This window comes from Cryphonectria parasitica (genome assembly GCF_011745365.1).
Source record: "Cryphonectria parasitica EP155 unplaced genomic scaffold M406scaffold_3, whole genome shotgun sequence".
Taxonomy (NCBI): Eukaryota; Fungi; Ascomycota; class Sordariomycetes; order Diaporthales; family Cryphonectriaceae; genus Cryphonectria; species Cryphonectria parasitica.
The window spans coordinates 3,200,454-3,222,847 of NW_024468911.1; the positions used below are offsets into that span (position 1 = coordinate 3,200,454).

At 54.5% G+C, this 22,394-nt stretch overlaps 7 protein-coding genes across 7 annotated transcripts; 5 read left to right on the forward strand and 2 right to left on the reverse strand.

The window, feature by feature from the left end:
• Positions 1–83: 83 nt before the first annotated feature.
• M406DRAFT_69714 (uncharacterized protein) lies at positions 84–3,698 on the forward strand (the record flags this gene model as incomplete). The annotated part of the gene is made up of 1 exon (XM_040925291.1): positions 84–3,698. One exon carries the CDS (start codon positions 84–86, stop codon positions 3,696–3,698), a length of 3,615 nt encoding a protein of 1,204 aa, XP_040778540.1.
• A 940-nt stretch (positions 3,699–4,638) lies between these two features.
• M406DRAFT_338322 (uncharacterized protein) lies at positions 4,639–6,164 on the forward strand (the record flags this gene model as incomplete). The annotated part of the gene is made up of 6 exons (XM_040921335.1): positions 4,639–4,673; positions 4,800–4,881; positions 5,002–5,084; positions 5,177–5,792; positions 5,915–6,046; positions 6,129–6,164. 6 exons carry the CDS (start codon positions 4,639–4,641, stop codon positions 6,162–6,164), a joined length of 984 nt encoding a protein of 327 aa, XP_040778541.1.
• A 1,418-nt stretch (positions 6,165–7,582) lies between these two features.
• Positions 7,583–7,984, reverse strand: M406DRAFT_55285 (uncharacterized protein). The gene has a single exon (XM_040924552.1). The coding sequence runs from the start codon at positions 7,913–7,915 to the stop codon at positions 7,757–7,759; it is 159 nt and encodes a 52-aa protein (XP_040778542.1). The 5' UTR covers positions 7,916–7,984; the 3' UTR covers positions 7,583–7,756.
• A 922-nt stretch (positions 7,985–8,906) lies between these two features.
• On the forward strand, positions 8,907–10,175 carry M406DRAFT_217485 (uncharacterized protein; the record flags this gene model as incomplete). Its single annotated transcript, XM_040915501.1, has 2 exons — positions 8,907–9,146; positions 9,249–10,175. Coding segments are annotated over 2 exons (1,167 nt in total), but the record flags the coding sequence as incomplete, so codon positions are not given.
• Positions 10,176–11,717: 1,542 nt separating this feature from the next.
• M406DRAFT_251667 (MFS general substrate transporter) lies at positions 11,718–13,565 on the forward strand (the record flags this gene model as incomplete). Its single annotated transcript, XM_040916775.1, has 2 exons — positions 11,718–11,893; positions 12,044–13,565. 2 exons carry the CDS (start codon positions 11,718–11,720, stop codon positions 13,563–13,565), a joined length of 1,698 nt encoding a protein of 565 aa, XP_040778544.1.
• A 1,338-nt stretch (positions 13,566–14,903) lies between these two features.
• M406DRAFT_328656 (cystathionine beta-l) lies at positions 14,904–16,326 on the forward strand (the record flags this gene model as incomplete). Its single annotated transcript, XM_040920352.1, has 2 exons — positions 14,904–16,148; positions 16,237–16,326. The coding sequence occupies 2 exons, from the start codon at positions 14,904–14,906 to the stop codon at positions 16,324–16,326; spliced, it is 1,335 nt and encodes a 444-aa protein (XP_040778545.1).
• A 4,172-nt stretch (positions 16,327–20,498) lies between these two features.
• M406DRAFT_350629 (TMS membrane protein/tumor differentially expressed protein) lies at positions 20,499–22,304 on the reverse strand (the record flags this gene model as incomplete). The annotated part of the gene is made up of 4 exons (XM_040922566.1): positions 20,499–21,204; positions 21,247–22,004; positions 22,091–22,170; positions 22,254–22,304. 4 exons carry the CDS (start codon positions 22,302–22,304, stop codon positions 20,690–20,692), a joined length of 1,404 nt encoding a protein of 467 aa, XP_040778546.1. The 3' UTR covers positions 20,499–20,689.
• Between the last annotated feature and the right edge of the window lie 90 nt (positions 22,305–22,394).

The window sequence follows — 22,394 nt, forward strand, 5'->3', positions numbered from 1 at the left end:
GAATGCTGGACAGCACCGTCAAGACAAGGCGCTCCGGGGCGGCGGCGCTGTCGATCCGGAGAGGACCCTCGGCCATGACGATCATGGTCAATGTCATCCTAGCCTCGTCTGCCGTCTCCGCTGTAGCAGGTGCCAAGACAACATCGCTCCTGCCGTACATACCAACGACCATCCTCATACCTGGTGGCTTGGCAGAGGAGGCAAGCAGCAACAGCAGCAGCAACGACAACAGCACAGCATACATCTTGTCGCCCAACGACGATGGGAGCTCGGTCGACCTATTGTCCCTCGACATCTCGTCTACGTTGGCCTCTTCTTCTCTTACCAGTGCTGTCACGACACTCACATCTGGGCTGCCTTTTCTCTCGTCAACCAACACCACGTCATTCTCGCCCACGCTCGCAGCAGATGGATCCATTCTTGTCTTTGCGGGCGACTGTGCATCCGACGATAGCTCGTCAGTATGGATCTACAACACCACTTCTGGCAAGGCAGCATGGAAAGAACAACAAGATTCTTCTTCTCTAGACGGCACTACAGGTCCTAACTTCCTAGGAGGCGGCGTGGCCTTTTCCGAAGTTATTGCTCCGTCCATATCAACACCCCAAATCTACTCATACGGGGGCCAGTGTCCCAACGCGACCATAAATGGATCAACCACCTGGGTCAACGCGGCAGACTACTCCAACGCCATGATCAGGCTCACATCCTCGTCTTCGGCTGACGGCTATGAGGCCGAGATCTTGTCGCTGGCGTCCCAGCCCGTCGCAGAGGCCGGCTTTACCTTCACCCAGCTGCCCCCTTCTACGTCCAACATCTCAGGCACGGTGACCCAGACAGTCAATAGCATCGTGCTGGGCGGCCACACGCGCAATGCCTTTGTCAACATCTCGACGGCCGCCATCTGGTCCCTGCCTGAGGAGTCGTGGAGTTATGTTGCCATCTCCGGCCCGTCTGGTGCCTCGTCGTCGTCGTCCGTCGGCAGCGAGCTGGCCAAGAACGAAGATGGGGACGGCAATGTGCAGGTCCAGTCCCGCTCCGGGCACACGGCTGTGCTGAACGAGGCTGGCACGGCCTTGATTATTCTGGGGGGTTGGGTCGGCAATACGAGCACACCCGCGGAGCCACAGCTTGTGGTGTTAGACCTGAGCGGGAGCGCGTTTGGCGAGTGGACTTGGGTGGTTCCTGAAGACCAGCCTCTGACTGGTGGTGAGGGTATCTTTGGTCATGGTGCTGCGCTGCTGCCTGGCAATGTGATGATGGTGGCAGGTGGATACTCCGTCTCATCCTCGTCATCTACATCCAAACTGCGCACGAGAGACAGCATCGGCGTGGCCGGCGGACAGCTCAAGACATTCCTGAACCTCACCTCCCTCTCCTGGTCCGACTCATACACAAACCCAACGAGCTCATCATCCTCTTCCTCCTCGGGCACTGGCAGCTCTTCTTCCTCTTCAACAGACAACACAAAATTAGGTCTCGAAGTAGGTCTAGGCGCTGGCATCCCCCTCCTCTTGATTTTCCTCTGCGTCGCCTTTTTCTGCTTCCGTCGCCGCCAGCGCCACCGGCATGCCCACCGCGATGAGCACATTCGCGGCCTGACCTCGGGAGCACCCTTCATCACCCCAGAGGAAATGTACGAGACAGAACACGAGCAGCAGCATTACCCATGGGTTCCCAAGGCCGCAGCGCGCTGGTATTCGTATACCGGTGGACATGATCCGTATCTCCGCGATGAGAAGTCGTTGGGCTACGAGAGCCTCCGCGGTCAACGGGGTGGTCCTCAGCAACAGCAGCATCACGACTTTGGCGGCCTGGCGTCTATTGAGCCTCCTCTTGGGTACCGGGGTCCTACTCGCAGGAAACCTAACCCTCGCGTGGCGCAGGGCTTGTATCAGCCTACGGGTGTAGACGAGAGCAGGACGTTTGCGGCAATCTCGCCCATCATGGAGGACGAGGAGGACGAGATGTCTATGCACGGGGCCATGAGTCCCGATAAAGAGGTCGAGGGGACCGAGGATGACCCCTTTGTTACGCCTGTCAACGATACCATGCCGAGTCCTTTCGTTGTTGGGAACATGAACCCGCCCAGCAGCCCGACGGCAGAGGACCACGACCACGTCTACGAACACGACCACCGCGCGCCGACGCCCATGCCGACGCTGGTCCAGCCACAGCAGCAGCACCCAGAAGTGACAGGCTGGGTAACAGACGTTGACGCCTCGGACGCCCTCATTACAAGACGCCTGCAGCCCCGTGGTGCATCGGTGCGCATGGGCAAAATTTCACCCACCCGACGTTCGTCTGTCCGGTTTGCAGATGGAGAGTCCACCCCGACAACGCCCGGGGCGCGCACGGAGAGCGGTCTGTCCGACTCGAACCGTAGTGCCTTTAGCTTTCTGGTCAACCGGTCCGACTCCTTGCGGGTGGCTGCGCCTGGCGCTGGAGGAGGACTGCTCGCTGCCTCTGGGGCCAGCGGTGGTGCTGAGAAGAGAGGAGGCACCTCGCACTCGGACCACAGCAGCAGCAGCAACAGCAACAGCAGCTTTATCACGGCCAAGTCCATCCCAGCACTGCAGACTGAGGGTCCCACCTTACTCCTCGGCCGTCCAAGACCTATTTCGGACATCGAGGATCTGACGCACGTCTCGGACGACGATGGCGCACCGGGTAGCCCGAGTAAGAGCAAGACGCCGCGGAGGAGCTGGTTCGGCAGCCTAAGGAGGGTATTTAGCGGACCGAGCAGTAGTGGTAGCTCGGCGGCGGGCTCAAACCGCACGGAGAGTCCTACGCGGGGTGACACCAGCGACTATGACCGTTGGGGGCTCGGTGGCGGGCTGGGCTTGGGCGGGTATGGACTTCTGCAGAAGCGGAAGCAGGGAAGGTCGGCATGGGAGGATTATATTGGCGGGGGAACGGGCGGGTTTGCTGCTGCCCACGCTGACGGGCACGGGGATGAGGAGGACGACTGGGATGTTGAAAGGTCGGCGGAGCAGAGGCTTGTGCAGGTTATGTTCAGCGTCCCGAAGGAGAGATTAAGGATCGTTAATGGCGAGCCTGATGTCATCTCTATCGCGGAGTCTGCGGTAATCGTTGATCCGGAACATGACGGGGATAACGGCGACGACGATGGGGAAGAAGGGAGCATTGGGGGGCAGAGGGGAGGAGACGGAAGAAGAAGACCCTCGCTCATCTTTGAGGAAGAAAGAGAAGTTGACAGTGGGAGAAATGCTGGTGATGATGAGAACAACGAGGAGGAGCAGATGAGAAGGAGGAATTCGGGCAAGGCTGGGGCGCAAGAAAAGGGGAAGCAGCCCGAGGAGGTGGCACCATTATTACTCGTACAGAGAAGTTTCGAGAGCGCAACCAACGAGAAGGGAAAAGACCAAAACAACAGCAAAGAAGAAAACACAAAACGCCTGCTCGAGCAGAGGAGCTTTGAGAGCGCAACCAACGAGAAAGTCAAACAGGACGAGAGAAAGGCGCGACTGCTCGAGGTGCCCCAGCTGCGCCGCAGTGAGGACTCGTCTCACTACGAGGGCAGGAGGAGCCTCTCGCCAGGTGTTCCCATGCAGGCAGAGGAGGTCCGGTACGAAAGGCCGCGGACGAGGGTTCTGGATTTAGTCGAGACCTTTGAGCAGCGAAGTAGGAGCAACAGCCCGACGAAGGAGAGGCTGACTCCAGAACGGTCATGGTGAGAGAGGCATAAGGGGAGATTTACATATTTTTATGTGCATGTACAAGATGGAGGGAAATATAACTGTATAAGCCGGGAGGGTGGGCGACTGGGGGGCGTTCTGTTACACCTTGGTTTCACACAAAGAAGGTGCTCAGGAGTATAGTAAGTATAGGAATACCCAGGTGGTTCTGGATGGACTTGGCCATCTCTTGGTTGGATTAGGAAGCAGGCGTAAAGGAAATATGTAGCATCTTGAACAAAAGATCTTGAATCTATTTGTGCTTCTCAGATATGCAATCCTGATACTGGGCTTGTTTCTTATGATATATGGATACTACATTAGCTGTCTACATAGTATCAGGTGGCATTTCAGAGCAGAGGAATATCTCTCTTGGCCAGTTCAATTGTGTAGGACGTTTGAATTCTTGGCAACACTGCGCCTAGAGACTCATCTTTGATGAGTGAGTACCCGACAATGGTATTGTCTCATGAAAAAAAAAAACAAAAAAAAAACAAGAAACTGAAGTCATGTCTTGAAAACATGATAGAGGTGTCAAATCCTGTGCAAGGTGTGGTGAGCTGTCACAGCACCCATTGCAGCTTCACAGCTTCAAGGATATGCGAGATGTGTTCAGGGCGAGAAATCACCCGCCAGCCGCCACATTGGCACAGTACTCAAGTGCTAGCAATCAACCCTAGGGCCACCTGCTTACCTAAAAATGAGTACCCTGCCCCGCAATGCTGTCACAGGCCAGCAAGCTCCTGATAGGCCGTTGCTCCGGAAGCTGCCCCCCCTTCTAATTCCAGCGCTCACAACCCAGATACCTAGCTGATGCCTGGTCATTGAGACAAACAAGCCACCCGTGTCGTTCTCCCTCAACCCTTGCCAGGACAACAACATCCAACCTCAACGTCAAAGCTGGAAAGATTTCATCGAGCCACAGTCCCAAAAATCAACCATGGATAACTTCAAGAACTTTGGCAAAAGCCTTAGGTAAGAAAGAGGAAAAACCAGAAACTGCTCTCGAATCATCTCTAACCCCCTCCCCCACCCTCAATCTTGAGATGGGATGGCTTGGTCATGCAATACAAAAAGACCTCAGAAGCTGATGATTACCAGTGGCTTTGGGGCCCAGATCACCCCATTCGCATCCCGTACCTTCCAGTACACCAAAGAGCAGCTAGGCCAGGCTGATGATAAGGTCAGTATCAAATGGAGAAGAGGAGGAGAAGAAAAAAGACCCCAAGGAGGAAGGGGGGAGGGGGGGTACACAAACATACAGTACATGTGCTGACCGATCCGTGCTCTCCATAACATATAGACCCAACTCCCTCCCGACTACATCGACCTTGAAAAGCGCGTGGATGCTCTCAAGCAGGTCCACCAGAAGATGCTGGCTGTGACGTGAGTGCGATACCAGATACGATCCACGAACCCTGAAACGGAACCAAACGAGACATGATTTCACTGACCCATCGTCCCTTATCATGATGCAGCAACCAGTACTCTTCCGAGGCCTACGACTACCCACGCAACATCAACGAAACGTTCCAAGACCTCGGTCGTACAGTGAGCGAGAAGGTCCAGCTGCTATCAACTGCCAGCTCCCCGGCCGAGGCCCAGGCTGCCCTGACCGCCCCTCCCTCTGCGAAGCCTCAGCCCAAGACCTTCGCCCACGCCATCGCCCGCGCCTCTCTGGCTAGCAGCCAGCTCCTGCACCAGCAGCACACCGCCGCCGGCGAGGACCCACTGGCGACCGCCCTCGAGAAGTTTGCCCTGGCTGAGGAGCGCGTCGGCGAGGCCAGGCTGGCCCAGGATGCCCAGATTCAGAGTCGGTACCTGGCTGGCTGGAACACCACCCTAAACACCAACATCATGTTCGCCACCCGCGCGCGCAAGGGCGTCGAGAAGGCCCGCCTGACTCTGGACGCGGCCAAGACCAAGGCCAAGGGCGCCACCTGGAAGCTCCCCGTGCCGGCCGTCGCGGCCGCCCAGAGCCCGCGCGAGGGTGCACACGAGGAGGAGATCAGCCCCGAGGCGCAGGAGGAAATCGAGAAAGCCGAGGATGAGTTCGTGACGCAGACCGAAGAGGCCGTCGGAGTGATGAAGAATGTGAGCTGTTCTGCCCCTACGCCGCTGCTGTTGCATTTAGATAGAGAGAGAGAGAAAGAGAGAGAGAGAGAGACAAAAAGGCCGCGTTACTGACCATGAGCACAAACAACACAAAAATACAGGTTCTTGATACCCCTGAGCCTCTCCGCAACCTTGCCGAGCTCATCTCGGCCCAGATGGAGTACCACAAGAAGGCCTATGAGATCCTGAGCGAGCTTGCACCTACTATCGAGGGTCTGCAGGTGGAGCAGGAGGCAAGTCGCGCTTCGGCGTATTCGTTGCCCTGATCAAAAGAAAAATCCAACGCAAGACTGACATTCGGTCGTCATGAATTAGGCCAACTACCGGAAGAGCCGTGAGAGCACCTCCTAGATGCACTCTAAGCCGGATACGAAGTAGAAGTGATGTGGTCATGGAGGAGGAAGGTCTAGAACGATGAGGGGCATCGTCTCGTGAATAGTAACTTTAGTAGCTCAGTCAGGTGGATTTATATGTGTGTGGAGCTGGAATAGGCGATCGACAAACAGGTGGAAGGGCAGGACTTTTCTTTTTGATTCTATTCCTTCTACCCTTTGTTTCTCAAACACTTGCTAGGCATGAAGGAAAGGAAGGTATTCGCGCAGTGCTTGACCTGATTTATTCTCAGGGCTTTTCTTCTTAGGATGTTGATGATGATGAGCCTTTTGATATCATCTGTCTCTTTCTCTTTTTTTTCCCCTTGACTTGAAATAATAGATGTCTTCCTGAGATTAGATTGTATGGATGCGTATCCTTGAGTGCTCGGGTGCCCAGCTAGAGACTATAGTATGTAAGTATTCGGTGCTGCTTAAGTATAGTAAAGTAACCCATTGCGCTACGAATCCTTGACATGGTCCGTGCGTTTGGGGTTCGTACCAGTGACGCGGGACCTGCAGTTTGGCGAAGGAAGGCTGCATCTTTCCCAAAGCTCTCGACCAAAATAGCCATCTTCCATGCAGTAACACGACGATCCCCTTTCCAACCTCCGTCTCCCTCCCTCCCTCTCTCTTTCTTCTTTGTACAGAAAAGGAACAACCCTCTCCAACATGGTGTGTCATATTCCCTCCTTCCCAAATCTGCGTGCGCGCTCCCCCGCGTACATAGAGAAACTAATGATGGATGTCGTTTTCACGACTGGTTTTAGCTACCACTAGGCCTCCTCAACGCCGCCCAAGGGCACCCGATGCTCGTGGAGCTCAAGAGCGGCGAGACGCTCAACGGACACCTGGTCAACTGCGATACGTGGATGAACCTGACCCTGAAAGAAGTTATACAGACGAGCGCAGTATGTCGTCGCTCCTCCTCCGCTTCGGACGAACGAACAAACAAACCCCTCCTTGGCTGCGCGACGCAGTTGTCTTGTTGGATCGGCTGACAGTGGGATATTTTCTGGACTATAGGAAGGCGACAAGTTCATGCGGTTGACGGAGGCTTATGTCAAGGGAAACAATGTACGTGTCTTTGTTCATCCCCCGGGGAAAGAGAAGGAGCATTTGTGAAATTTGATTATTCAGTTGGGCTTTTATTTCTTCGTTGCTGACGGCGAATTGTCTGGGGTGGGGCAGATCAAATACCTTCGCGTTCCGGACGAGATCATCGACGTTGTCAAGGAGCAGCAGCAGAACCACCAGCAGGGCAACTTCCGGGGCGGCCGGGGTGGCGGCGGCGGTGGTGGTGGACAGAGAGGAGACCACGGTGGGAGGGGTGGTGGTGATCGGGGCGGGCGAGGCAGGGGGCAGAGGGGTGGACGGGGCCGTGGAAGAGGTGCGTGAGGGGCTGAGGAGGAAATCAAACGTGCGCTTGGATCTTGAAAGAGAAGTGGTGCCGCCTGCCATAATGATACCCGGGACTCTTGTTGCTGGAGGAGTAGGAAGAGGAGGAGTAGGCAAAGACAGAGCGGTGGTGGCATCACGGCGAGGATGCTGTAAGGGCCTTAGGGTATCCCTCTACGAAGGCAACATTGAGGCCTCTGCTGTGTGGGACCCAGGCTCGTCGAGAGCATACATCTGCTTGAGCATGCAGCTTGCAAGGACATTTAGGATTAATTTCTGTTGTCTGTACCTGTGCAGATACTGCTCCCATATGTTAACAGCGTGGCGTGGCATGGTATTTGCAGCAAGGTCGTCAGGGCATATATCACCGGTATACTGCTGTGAGATCAAGAATCATTTTCCTCAAGCAGTTCCTCGCCTTGTGCATGTTATCTTATTGTGGGTCTCCAAAACAGTTCATTGTCTAGAGATAATATGAAGGTGTGGATATATAGGAGCACCAACTCAGTTTTCTGTCTAAGGTAGATAAAATCAATTACTGTATAAGTAGGTAAGTATATACTTTTAAGTCATATCGACTCTTGGATGAATGGTGGGGTTCTTTCAACAACTTTCCGATCTGCGACAGGGATTCGAGCCAGGCATGCTTAGCCTATGTAAATACTTTGCCGAAAAGCTTCAGACTGCCCGTCCTGAAAACATTCGATAAATATTAACCTCTCATGAGCATGACAGCAAATCCATGTCTGGCGCGCGTGTTACGGTTGATGGGCTATGGCGTTGCCTGTGTCCTTCAATTGATTCCGTGATTTCTACAAGAGCGTTCTCCACAGCAATCCTGCCTCGACTGGCTGCGCGTACACGTCCTTCGAGAGGCAGCAATGGCGCCTCTAGCCGCGCACGAGCTGTAGTACGACCACTCCACACGACCGCACGGCGATGTCTTCAGGATGATGGACGACCTTTGAAGGATCCTTTCTCGGTGATGATCGACGCAGAGGTGCAGATGCAGCGAGGGAAGAAGACGCGCAGGACGAGAGCCACTGTGGACGAGCCTGCGACATGGAACAATCAGGACGAGGACGCGCAGGCTGGAGGACAGCGAGACCAGCCTGCCGAGGGGGGCTCGATCACGAATGATCCGACTTCCTCTGGTCCACTGGAGAACCCAGATGAGATGGCCAAAGACCCGCCTGGCCTGAATTCGTCAGTAGCTACCATCCGTAAAGTTCGGAACTCGGGGCGCGGGCGCGGCATTGTCGACAGGATCATCTCTATGAGACCGCCCTACGATAACTTCCCGCCCGGAACGACCCACCAGCATATATACGAGGCACTTCGGGCCACGCGACAGCTACCCCGGCCGGGGATGAGGAGGGTAACGGCGGCCCTGGTCAAGCATGTGCTAGCGGACGGCGCCCTACCCAACACCTTCTTGTACGAGACGATACTCATCCAGCATGCCCTGACCGATGGCTCTGCGGATGTGGTCAGGAAGCTGCTCAAGGAGATGCGGGAGAAGCAGGTCCCATGGTCGTCGACGGCGTACCACAGTGCCATCCGCGTATGTCTCCTGCAACCACCCTGATTTCTCTGACCAGATTCGTCATATCGTCATCATGTTTGCTGACTTGGAGCAACGCCCACACTGGCGGTTTTCAAATAGGCCTTGGCGATCCACCCTGACTACCTGCTTCGAAACGACGTGATACGAGAGATGAAAGAACGATGGATAGAGATACTGCCCAAGGGCCACCGGTACATTGCACTGGGCTTGCTTCGAGATGAGCAGTACGAGCTTGCCCTGGAAAAGTTACAAGAGATGATTCGCAACGGAATAGTGGTAGATCCGTGGGTATACCACATCTTCATCTACGTCTTTGCCAAGCTCGGGTTCACCGACGATGCTTTGCGGATCGTGCGCTACAGGCTCGACAAAGCAAAGAACGTGCCCGTCAACGTCTGGTACTTTTTGCTCGACGTTTGCAGCAAGCACCAGAATCACGAGGCGACTACCTACATCTGGAACCGTGCCGTCCAGGCGGGCGTGGTCAACCCGTCGGACGGCATCGCCCTCAATGTCCTGAACATGGCTGCAGCGTACGGCGACACAGAGCTTGCCACGAGGGTCATCCAGTATCTGGCCTCGCGAGGGACGAGGCTGAGCCGACCGCACTACGAGGCCTTGGCTGATGCATACAACGTGCAGGGAAACATGGAGAGGGCGATCGAGACATACTGCATCATGGATGGCGCCGGCGCAGAGGTCAACCAGTCCTCGACCGGCTCGTTACGCCAGGCACTCCGACGCAACCCGGCCCTGATCGACCAGGCCGTGCAGGCCATGGCGGACCTGAAGCTGCGATACAAGGTGCCCATCGGGATCTTCAACGCGGTGCTGAACGAGATGGCCCGGTCAGACGCGGACCACCCCGAAGAAGCATTTGGGAAGGCGCTCGATCTCTATCGGCGCATACGGGAATTCGTCCCCTCGGATCCCAACGTGGAAACGTTCCGGAACCTGCTCTGGAAGTGCACGAACCCGGACATTGCCCAATTTCTCGTGGGCGAGATGGTCCACTTCAAGGTCCGCAAGACGCTGGCCATCTGGGAGCTCATGTTCAAGATCCACGTCGAGCACCACGGGCCGACGCACCGGGTCAAGGAATACTTCTTCGCCGTCGCGCCGCACTTTAGGAAGGCTTATCTGCCGGAGAGTCGGAAGAGGCGGGCCATGATGGACCTGTCGGTCGAGCTCGTCAAGAGGCTGATTGCAGAGAGAGACCGAGAGGCCTGGCGGATCTTTGGCATCTGCAAGAAATATGGCCTCGAGGAGGATAGGATTAGTGCCCTGCGCGAGGAGGTCGAGGCTGGGAGGATACAAGCGCCCCCTGACGAGGAAGCCGCTGCGCCTACCATCGAGACAGAGACGGAGGATGCGCAGGCTGCAGAGAGGAAACATCTAGCAACGTACTGATACATGTTGCAATTGAGCCAACGGCTAGGGCTACTGCGGCGTCAACCTCCAACAGACGGACGGCTGTCTTGCTGTGGCGGTCGACTTATCTCACTATCGGCGTTAAATCGTCGGGGTTTTCATCATCAGCTGAAATGATATGGTTGGCAGGGAGTCATCGGCCCTGCACACACTTGCTCCCTCCAGCCATTTGTCGCATTGATTCAGCTACTACCATGTTGCCTGGCACGCATAATTGTCATGTCCCAAACAAACTCTAAACGAATCCCAACGGTTCCATATCTTTCTTACAAGGCACCATCTTCCTCACAAATCAAACATCAATTTCTAAGCTACACGATGACGCATCTGTCGTATCGACCAATGGGAACAGATTACCGACTACAAGACCCCCCCCCCCCCCCAATTTTGGCGTCTGAGGCTACTATAGAGTTATATCTCCTAGGCTCTTCCCCTGCAGCCCTGAACCGTCGCTGATAAATGCGCCTAAGACCATCGAAACGCTAAGAGGAGAAAAAGCAGGGATGTTTCGACCAAGGCGTTTACTAATCGCCGTCGAACGGGTGTAAGCCCTCTAAACCCCAGCCCTTCCTCAGCAAGAGGAATACGTTTACGTCTTGACTCGATTATCAGATTTCCTCTGCCTATGTCGTGCTTGTATCTTCCTTCTCTTTGATATCGGGGTCCGTAACCAAACTTTTGCGACTAGCAGCAGTTCGGCCTTACAACAGACTTGGCGCTTGGTAATGTCCGCTGCAAAGAATTCATCCGTTCGATGTCTAGATTGCGCGTAAGTACGCTCAATCTCCGTCAGCACACGGCACGGTTAGTAAACTGGGGCTTTGAGAGAGGTGTGTGAGAGAAGAGCGTGGTGTTTACATACACACATACTTCCATTTTGCTGTGCATTTTTGGTAAGGGATTCTTGATGAGAATAACACTATAAGTATATTGTCTTTCTCCCCCCTCCCCCTCGTTTCTCTTTTACAATGGATCATCAGATTACATCTAAATCATCCAGATCAAGTGGTCTTGGTCGACAATTGTTGGAAGGACTCTAGCTTTGCCTCTCAAGCCTCCAAAGAAGAGAGGGGGAAAAGATTATCTTTTTTTTTTTATTATATAAGACGCCCTCCAACCCCCTCTCTCACACATAAAATGTCAAGTGCTCTCCACAATACCGCATTGGGCGGGCTCATCCGCCTGGTCACCAGAAACAAGACCCTCAAGTACCCAGAAGAGGAACCAGATTTCAAACTGCCAGAGACATGGATCCAGCTCATGAACGACGAGATACTGGGCGAACCACCTGCATTCGGCAGCATCCCCAGCTCGTCCTTCGAATCATCAACGTCTGATGATGAAGAAAAAAAACAGGCGGTGGAGAACAGAGACGCACAGCCCTATGAGAAGGCTGCTGCTGGCGGTAGTGGTGATGGTGATGAACAGCGGGCGGACCTGCGTCTTCACCGGACCAGGACCAGGGAAGAGACGCTGCCGTACACACAGGATCGTCTCGAGGTCGACGAGATGCACGAGATGGAAAAGACAAAGTCGATCCCAGTCGTGCCGCGCAGGACCAAGGACGGGGCGATCCTCGTGGACTGGTACTACTCAGACGACCCCGAGAACCCGCAGAACTGGTCCAGCCTGCGCCGCGCCCTGGTCACCACCATCATCTGCCTCTACACCTTTGTCGTGTACATGTCCTCGGCCATCTACACCACCTCTGAGGAGGGCGTGATGGAGGAGTTTGGCGTCGGCAAGACCAAGGCCGCCCTCGGCCTGTCCCTGTTCGTGCTGGGCTACGGCACGGGCCCTCTTCTCTTCAGCCCGCTCTCTGAGCTCCCGGCCGTCGGCAGGAACCCCGTCTACGTGGTCACCATGTTCCTCTACACCATCGTGTCCATCCCCACGGCGCTGGTCGGCAACTACCCGGGCCTCATGGTCCTGCGCTTCCTCCAGGGCTTCTTCGGCTCGCCCTGCCTGGCCTCGGGCGGCGCCTCGGTCGGCGACATGTACAGCCTGCTCAGCCTCCCCTACGCCATGATCGCCTGGGTCAGCGCGGCCTACTGCGGCCCCGCCCTGGGCCCCCTGCTGAGCGGCTTCAGCGTCCCCGTCATGGGGTGGCGCTGGTCCCTGCTGGAGGTGATCTGGGCGGCCAGCCCCGTGTTCCTGCTCATGTTTGTGCTGCTGCCCGAGACGAGCGCGCAGGCCATCCTGCTGCGGCGGGCCCAGCGGCTGCGCAGGCGCACAGGCGACGCGCGGTTCCTGTCGCAGAGCGAGATTGACCAGCGCCACATGAAGGCGTCGGCGGTGCTGGTGGACGCGCTCATCAAGCCGCTCGAGATCACGCTCAAGGACCCGGCCATCCTGTTTGTGCAGATCTACACGGCCATCATCTACGGCATCTACTACAGCTTCTTCGAGGTGTTCCCGCTCGTCTACCCCGTGTACTACGGCATGACCCCCGGCCAGATCGGCCTCGTCTTCCTGTGCGTCCTCGTGGCGTGTCTCGTCGGTATCGCCATCTACACCAGCTACATCTACTTCTACATGAATCCCCGCATCCGCGCCAAGGGCTGGCCTGTCCAGGAAACCCGCCTCGTGCCCGCCCTCCTCGCCTCGTTTGGCCCCACCCTCGGCCTCTTCATCTTCGCCTGGACCGCCGCCCCGCGCTTTCCCTGGATCGCGCCCACCATCGGCATTACCGTCTATGGCGCGACTGTCTTTGTCGTCATGCAGTGCCTGTTTGTCTATATCCCCCTCAGCTATCCGCAGTATGCCGCCTCCCTGTTTGCAGGCAACGACTTCTTCCGCAGCGCCATGGCCTGTGGTAGTATCTTGTTCGCGGGCCCGCTGTACGGCAACTTGGGCGTGGCAAGGGGGACGAGTCTTCTGGGGGGCTTGAGCACGATTGGCATCCTTGGCATCTTTTTGCTGTATATTTATGGCGCCAGGCTGAGGGCGCTGAGCAAGTTTGCCGTGTCGTCGTCTGAGGAGTGATTGCAAGTGGGTTTGGTGGTTATTGCTGTTGGTGTACAAACAAGATTGTACGAGTACATGATTTCTTGGGGGGGGGGGGGGGGACAATGAAAGGATAGATGGTGTTGGGCTGTTTGGTTAGAGAAAATGGTCATGGACGTTATGAACGAGGCAATGAGTAATAAATAGCCCTTGGATATCTCTCTGCAAAGGGAATTGGGCAAAGAAAGAAGGAGCGAGGCGTTTGGGAAGGTGAATAGAGCCAAAGTAATAAAAGCGCCAACGTATCAGTTCGATCAGAAAAGGAAGAAAAAATTGAATATTCGTATCAAGTTGTACTACTGAGCCATCATCTTTTTGAATACTTACTACGTACAGTACAACTCTCAGGGTATAATTTTCACACTTCGCCACCTAGGCTGTACATGCTATACTATACAGAATCCAGGCTGAAATCAGACTCTTTTTGATAAATAAATACCAGTTTAGTGAATAGATACCAGAAAGTGAGCCAGACCTGTCTGTAATAAATATATCTTTTTAAAAAAAAAAAAAATGCGTAAATATAGGAGAAGTAATAATAAGTTCACTTGGCGAGTATGTACTGCCTGGGTGGCGAAGTGTGAAAATTATACCCTGAGAGTTGTACCTGCAGTAGGAGGCGTCACCCCCCCAATTGGCAAGTGGATGAGGGGCAATGTACAGGTACGAGTGTGGCCAGCAAATCTGTTTCCCGTTCAAGGTAGCTTTAAGCACGTCATTATACCTCATCGAAATAGCAAGGTACCCTCGTTTGTAGTGTGAATACACAGAGTAGGTCCGTATTCCGCTAGCACCATCTGCCAGAAACCCTCCGCTATCGGCTGAATACGCAATGCTGCTAGGGCCCTTATACAGCGTATCACAGCGTACCGGCCCCTCCGGCAGTACAGGTATCGATACATGGACCCGTTGCTTACCTTACCCCAGATTTCAGTGCTTGTATTCCGGAAAAGTTGCACGACTCGAATGACTCTTGAAACCTACAACAAGCATTCTTTCCAACCATTTACCAATCGTGTCCTCATACCAAACCAGCTCGCTTGAAGTTGTAAGTTACACACCAGTCGGTATCTTGTTCAGTGTTGCAACCCTTCAGGGTAGTTTGACTTCTCTCCCTCTGGCACGGAACCAATTAATTGACCGACCGACAAAACCTCAAGCCCAACACGTTTCCCTTCGTCCACCGAACGGTCGAAGTTCAACCAGGACTCATTGCTTCATTCTTGAGTCAACACCTAAGAAGTCCTCAGACCTCATCATCGACTGCGAATCAACTCCCCCCCCCCCCAAAAGAGGTGTATACTCTCTTATACAAAGATGGTCAACCAAGCGTCATCTGGCAATGGCGCGGCCGCCAAGAAGGCCTTCTCCAAGGTTGATCTCGACGGGCACAACCTGCCTCCCTCGCCTGCCCCCTCGAGCCCTGCAAACGGCCGGCGCCGCTATGCCCTCGCCACAGAACTCGTCTACACCGACAGCAAGGATCAGTATGGCGCGTCCAGCTTCCCCATCTACCGTTCCGCCACCTTCAAGCAGTCGGCCGCCAATCCCAACGGCGAGTACGACTACACCCGCTCCGGCAATCCCACCCGGACGCACCTGGAGCGTCACTTGGCCAAGATCATGAATGCCACCCGGACCCTTGCTGTAGGCTCTGGTATGGGTGCTCTGGACGTCATCACACGGCTGCTGCGGCCGGGCGACGAGGTCATCACTGGTGACGACCTGTACGGAGGTACCAACCGGCTGCTCACGTACCTGTCCACCAACCAGGGCATTATCGTCCACCACGTGGACACGACCAACGTCGACAAGGTCAAAGAGGTTCTGTCGCCCAAGACGGCCATGGTCCTGCTGGAGACGCCCACCAACCCTCTGATCAAGATCGTCGACATCCCCGCGATTACCAAGATGACACACGATTTCAACGGCAAGGCCCTGGTCGTGGCTGACAACACCATGATGTCCCCCATGCTCTGCAACCCGCTGGAGCTCGGCGTGGATATCAGCTACGAGTCCGGCACCAAGTACCTGTCTGGTCACCACGACATCATGGCTGGCGTCATCGCCTGCAACGACGCGTCCCTGGGAGACAAGATGTACTTCATGATCAACTCGACCGGCTGCGGTCTGTCTCCTGACGACTCATCCCTTCTGATGAGAGGCATCAAGACCCTCGCCATCCGTATGGAGAAGCAGCAGGCCAACGCACAGGCAATCGCCGAATTCCTCGAGACCCACGGCTTCCGGGTCCGGTACCCAGGCCTGAAGTCCCACCCCCAGTATGACCTTCACTGGAGCATGTCGCGCGGCGCTGGCGCCGTCTTGTCGTTCGAGACTGGTGACGTGACTGTCTCCGAGAGGATTGTGGAGGCTGCCAGGCTGTGGGGGATCAGTGTGAGCTTTGGCTGCGTGAACAGCCTCATCAGCATGCCGTGCCGCATGAGCCACGCAAGCATCGATCCCAAGACCAGGGCAGAGAGGCAGATGCCTGAGGATATAATAAGGCTCTGTGTGGGTATCGAGGATGTCAGCGATTTGATTGACGATCTTTCTAGAGCTGTAAGTTTCTCACCAATACAAAGCCCCTAATATTCCCCCAGCGCTTGTATAGCGATGACTAATCTTGTCTTTTTCTTCTTCTATACAGCTTGTTCAAGCCGGAGCAGTGAAGATCACAGTGGATGGCTTCCATGCTGCAGACACCACTGCGGGAGAGACAGCTGCAACGACTTCTTGATAAATTCTCTCATAAACAAGACCAAAAAGAGAAATGGATAGGCATGCATTAAATTCAGGGCTTCAAAAAAAGGCGTTTCGGTTTATTATATCACGCGCATTATCAAAGAATCTTGGAACAAATTCAACGTCGGATCGGGGCATAACCAATCCAAAAAATAAAAATCAATAAATATAGCATTCTCTTGGAATTGGGAATAAGCCCATCTCATTATAGAGGCATGCCGACATGGCATCAATCCAGTGCCGTTGAAGAAGTAAATGTGTTCCTTCTACAGCCCGTACCCATCCATCATCCACTACTGCTTCGAGACAGGCTTGTCCTGTCCCTTTTCCTAAACAAAATCCCAGCCAATGCCCAAAGTCAGCCAATAAAAAACTAAAGCTGTAAAAAGGTGAGGGAAAAGAGAATGGATGTATGGGAATGATATAGAGTGGGAGGGGGGCTGTCTCATCAATCGTACCTGACACATTTGCCGTTGAATGTACTCGGTAAAAGTAATATTGTCTTTGCCCGACTCACCCTCCCAGCGCTGGAGCATCTCAGACGGACGCTTCGAGGAGCGGGAGGAGTGGTGGTGGGAAGAGGAAGCGGAGGAGTAGGAAGAGGAGTGGGCATCCTTGGGTCTGCTTTTGTCCAAAAAAGAACCAGAAGAACATGGGCGGTGAAAACGTCAGCTTTTCTTTCTTTCTCTTTTTCCGTATCGTCTTGATGGTGGTGATGAAGGGGGGAGAAAAGGAATGTGGCTTCAAACCTGGAGGTGCTGCTGCCCTGGGACTGGACCACCTCTGTCTTGGTGGTCTGAGACATATCTACTGGACGATGGGGGTCTCAATATGTTTGTCGTGGTGGTTGCATGAGGTGGATAGTCAGGCTCAGTAAAGAGTGTTTGTCTTTTGGACAAGTATGAGAAGGAGGAGGAGGGCTGTGAGAATGATATAGATTCCAAGAAGCCAACAGAGGACATATAGACTGAGAAGCTTGGAAAAGAAGAAGACAAGAAAAGGAGACAACTCTCTCATCACTGTCAAGGACATACCATCACGCTCTCTTTATAGAAAAGCCTTTCCTCCCCCCTTCCCAGCGCGGCAGATCACAAAACCCTTCTACCTCTCTTCCTTCCCCCCTCTCAATACTTACATCATTGCAATAACCTCCCCCCCCCTTCAAATTCCTTCCCTCCCTCAACCCAAAGTTCCTTGATCCTTGAACCATCACAAGAACAAACGAACCCCCACGACGCTTTAGGCCTCGGTCAGGCGGTGCGCAACACCGGTATGGGCACCAGAATAGGCTCATCGCATACTGACCTATCGTCGTCGTTGGCTCCCCCCCCCCCCCCTTTTTCAATATAAGTCAGTCAGACACCGCCCGCGTGCCGTACCATTTCGAAACCCTCTGGCCCCGCCCCCCCTTTTTTTTCTTCTTCTTTCCTTCCCTCACATCTTGTGATAGTCACTCATGCCTTGCAGCTCGTAAGTGGCAGCCTACGTGATAGTGACTGTGACCTGGGCCCTTGCGTGATGTAACACACATACACACACGCCGTACCCAAGATTGCAGCCAAAGAGGGATGGGATGGGGGAGGCAGGGACATATCAACCAGAAATGATCAATCACAGCCATCTTTTCTCCCTATGAGCCAAGGGCAAGGGAAAGTAAGCCAGCCAGCCAGCCCACGAGGGAATCAAATAGAGAGACAGAGAGAGGTGATTTCACTCGCAGCTGTGCACCCACACACACCGTTGGCTAGCCTGTAACGCGTCTTAGACACACACACACACACCCTTACATAGAACATCCCGCGTTTTTTCTCCAAGACTTTTTGAGAGATGAGAAACGATATCTCTCTCTCTCGAAAGAGAAAAGAGGGGGGGGGAGGGAGGCATCCGTCCTCGACCAACAGCCGTTGCAGGTGAGCAAGCCACGCTGCATGCCTGTCAATGCTGATGATGGATGGGGCGACCTTTGCGAGAGATAGTTGCGTAAGTGGTGACGCAGAGTCAATCTGGCAAAGATGATTTCTCAGATCTCTGAAAAAGCTGTGGATATAGCGTTGTGGGCTAGGAAAGAGGGAGAAAAAGAGAAAGAGGGTTTTAGTCTATCATCTCCACCTCTCCACCCCTCCTTCCCTCCCTATCTCCTTTCCCCCAGGACCTTCTTTTCTGGTCTTCTGCTCAACGCTCGCTCGCCCACTCACAAAGCTCATTCGAATGTTGTTTTGGGACACAGAAGCGTCGACGGCACCTTGAGGTCTCGTATAAAAAAGCACAAGCAAAAAAGAAGCAAAAGGACAAGAAGAAGAGACCAACCATCAAAACAAACTGTGTCTCTCTCTCTTGTTTCAAAAGAAAAATAGTGCTCATTCTTCGGGTGCAACTCCCGTTGCCCAGACGGCCATCCCCGTCCAAGGGGGCGCGAAGGTCTCACGGCACAAACGCGTCCTCGTAGAGGCAAGAATTGCGGGTAGACACGTAGACAAGGACCTCAGCCAAGCTCGCGTGGGGCAAGCCCCCGATTCTAACACGATCGGTGAGATCGAGAATGATTTTTCCAGGCCTGCAGCTACCCGTCGACATGGATTCTTTGGTGCAGAGCACAATACCTCTCTCACGCAACCGAGGTACCGGTGTGAGAAGATGTGGACGCGCGTGACCTCCCTGGACAAATGAAATCTCATGCCGTCCCGTCCGATTGGGAGAAGGAAGAGATGCATGAAGACATGGAACTCCGTGACGGCCGAACACACACGGTAGGAGTGACCTTGTGCTGGACCTCTCGATTGGATAGAAAGAACCAAGGATCTGCTAAAGAGATGAACTGGGATCTCAACGGTGAGACAGAACTAGCCAGACAGCCTTACCACTTTCTGCTGCAGCCAGAAGCCATAGTGGCGATCGTCGCCCATTTAGGGAACACATATTTTCCAGGCGGCATCTTTAGGAGAGGCGTACCCAGTTCCTCTTCGAGCCGGCATAAACCGAATCTCGAGGCCGACAGCACTCCCTTTCTGGTATTCATGCATGCCGCCCAGGGACGAGGAAAGACGACAACAACCGAGACATGATGTGGACAAAATAACACTGTCGCGCATATCTTCTGCGGGAGCTGGGGCACGCACATGCAAGGTAAGCATATTTGGGGGGGGGGGGGGAAGAAACAACCAAGACGTCACGCACGCTGCCTTCTGTACTAACCGTCCGAGTCCTCCTCGCTCCCTTCCCCCGTAGATACTCTTCCCACCTCTCGTTCCCAGGCAGCGGGCCAGTACCGAGGGTTCATTGCATACTTTACCAGCCCTCCTCGGTCAGAGAAAAGAGAGAGTGGGGGGTATTTAGGAACGGCATGAGGGAGACCTAAGTAAGGGAGGGCCGGAGGGAGGGACGGCCCTCACCGCTTGATTGCTCACCTACCTAACCGAAATCAAAGTTCGCTTGCGTCCTTCAAGCGAAGCGTCACGTCGCACACGAGTATTGACGCGGCCTCGGTGGCGTCCTGGTGGGGGGGGGGGGGAGCGACATATATTCCGGTCTCTGCTCTCTTATTCTGTCCGGCGCAAGCACTAAGACAAGACACGGCAGAGCAAACACGCAGCATGCTCTTGTTGCTGCTGCACCTGCTGCATTAGGGCCCAAGTCAGGACAGAGGTCTAGAGCACGTCCATAGGCACATTGCAATCACATGGCCATAGACTAACCGACCTTGGGAAAACTATGAAGTGTACTGATGTCAGTACGCATCTGCCAGTATCTGTCAAGGGAAACAAGGGTGGGGGGGGGGGGGCCAGGTTCGGCCACTCAACATATGCAAACTCAATTTTTGGGTACAGTACGCGATATGTTATCGTGTACGTGGCCATCCATGAGGTATCAACACCAGATGACCTATCTTCCTTTCTTTTTTGCCCTCTCCTCTCCGCCACCCCCCAAAAAAAATAAAAATAAATGAAGATGGGGATGAATGCGTGATGTTGTTTCCCGTCTCAGATAGGCGCCTCACTTCGCTCTTCCACTGCACAAAATTCGAGGTTGCCGACATCTGGGCGCGGCAGGTAACCGCCTGGAGGCTGCACTTAAATATCGATGGAAGACGGCGGGTTGCATCTCGGTAATGAGAGGATACATCAGCAGCCCCTCGCAATGATTGGTCTAGGAGAGGATGGAGTTTGTCTGATGATGCCAATATTATGTATTGTGATGATGATGGTAGTACAGAATATGCTTTGACCAATTTGACCTCCCTTTGGTTTCTGAGACTACCAGCAGAACCAATCTCGTGTAAACAAATACAAAACGTACATTGAGTGCAGTCAAGGATGCACCCTCTTATCGGACCCTCCCCCCCTTTCTTTTTTGTCCATTTCTCATATTTCAAATCGATCAGGAAGGACGATGGGAGCGACCAGGGTCCAGGCGTACAAGCCGTAGCAGATCCAAGAGCTGATGATCTTGACCCAACTGGCCCACAAGGTGCGGCCGACCGTGGCGAAGTCACCATCCTGGTTCTCTGAATCGTAGCCCTGCGTGATCAGGGTAGCCACCCATGCCGTCGCAAGGAAGAAGATGATGTGAAACACGGCATAGTTGTACTGCGTGCTGCCGCGCTCGTCGTCATGTGCCGTGTTGCCGCCGCTCGACTCGTCATCTTCATCATCTGACAGGAGTGCGTCGGCCGGCAGACTGCCTTCCTCCACTGCCCTCCGCAACGCCTCGGCACGCATTTCCCTGCGTGCGCTAGGCTGCGTTGTCACGAGATCATGTTCATCCTCATCAGGGAGGCGAATCCCCCCGCGGTTGTTGCCCAGGCCGAGACTTTGCGTGGCAGCTCTTGTCGTCGTGTAAGCAACTGTGAGCATCGTGACGATGGCACCGAGAACCACTGTTGTAGTTCGTGTGCCTTGAGAGAAGGCCAGTGGGTTACAGTGCTTGTTTCCATTGCCGTCGGGCTCCATGGAAACCGCTGACATTGTCAGATAGGAACAGTAGATGGCGACCATAGCTGACTGGGCGAGACCGGCCTTGGGGTTGACATCCTGAACGGCTGGGTGGACGGAGATGACAGAGATGGCCAGCCACAGCAGGAGGTTGATGGTGATGACGGCCTGGTTCATCGAGCACCCGCTGCTGGCGAAGAAGATGTACTGGATGATGGTCATAGCGAGAGACCCCACGTACATGCCCAGGGTATAGCCGATCAGGACGAAGCGCCAGGGACCAGAATCTGACTCCTCAATCTGTCTCAGGCAGTACTCGGCCCACGTATGTGCCAGGTCGACCAGCAGGATCAGGCCGAGGATGAGGAACAGCATCGCGGCAAACAGAGCGATGTAATTGCCCCAGAACAGGAAGAAGGCATCCGGGATGAGAAATGATAGGACGATGAACGCCAGCCAGGCGATGACCTTGGGACCCCAGAAGCCATTCTGCAGGGCAGCGCGAGGATTCTTGGATGAGGTCACACCGACCAACAGCCCGGCAAAGATGAGGTGGAACAGGCCCAAGGCGAAATTTATACGGTGTACTGCCAGCCAGCCATAACATTGTCCGGTAGGGCATTCGATCTTGACGTAGTCGAGCATGAGGGACTGTAGTTTCGTGATAGCCCATGGGGTGAGCATGATCCAAGACAGTATCGAGTTGACGAGCAGGATGAGGGCATATGCGATACGAGTAGCCACACTTTTACCCCCAAACATGGGTTAGCCGAGCTGTCACACACACTAGAGCCAAGCAGAGGGCGGGAGTTCAAGAAAATGCATGCTCACCTGTTTCCGCACTTGCCACATGCACTACACACCATGGAGCAGGTGGCCGCCCCGCAGCAGCTGGCAGCAAAGGACAGGAGCTAGGAGGCGAGAAGGGTTCAGCGGATCACACTCGACAGGTCACATCGAGGCAGAGGTGACGATGGGAGGGGAGCAAACTCACAGTGCCGGCGCTGGGCAGCGCCATGAGCGGGATGGAAAGCAAGGCACCCATCTTGGGAGAGTTGGGCAGCCCTCAGGGAAGACCAGCCTCTATTGTCGGGAGGTGATGCGGGGGTATCGAGGTAGATAAAAGCACCAAGAT

What these genes read in the sequence shown, in the direction of transcription:
- M406DRAFT_55285 (XM_040924552.1), bottom strand. Translation starts at nt 7,915, where the DNA reads ATGCCACGCCACGCTGTTAACATATGGGAGCAGTATCTGCACAGGTAC.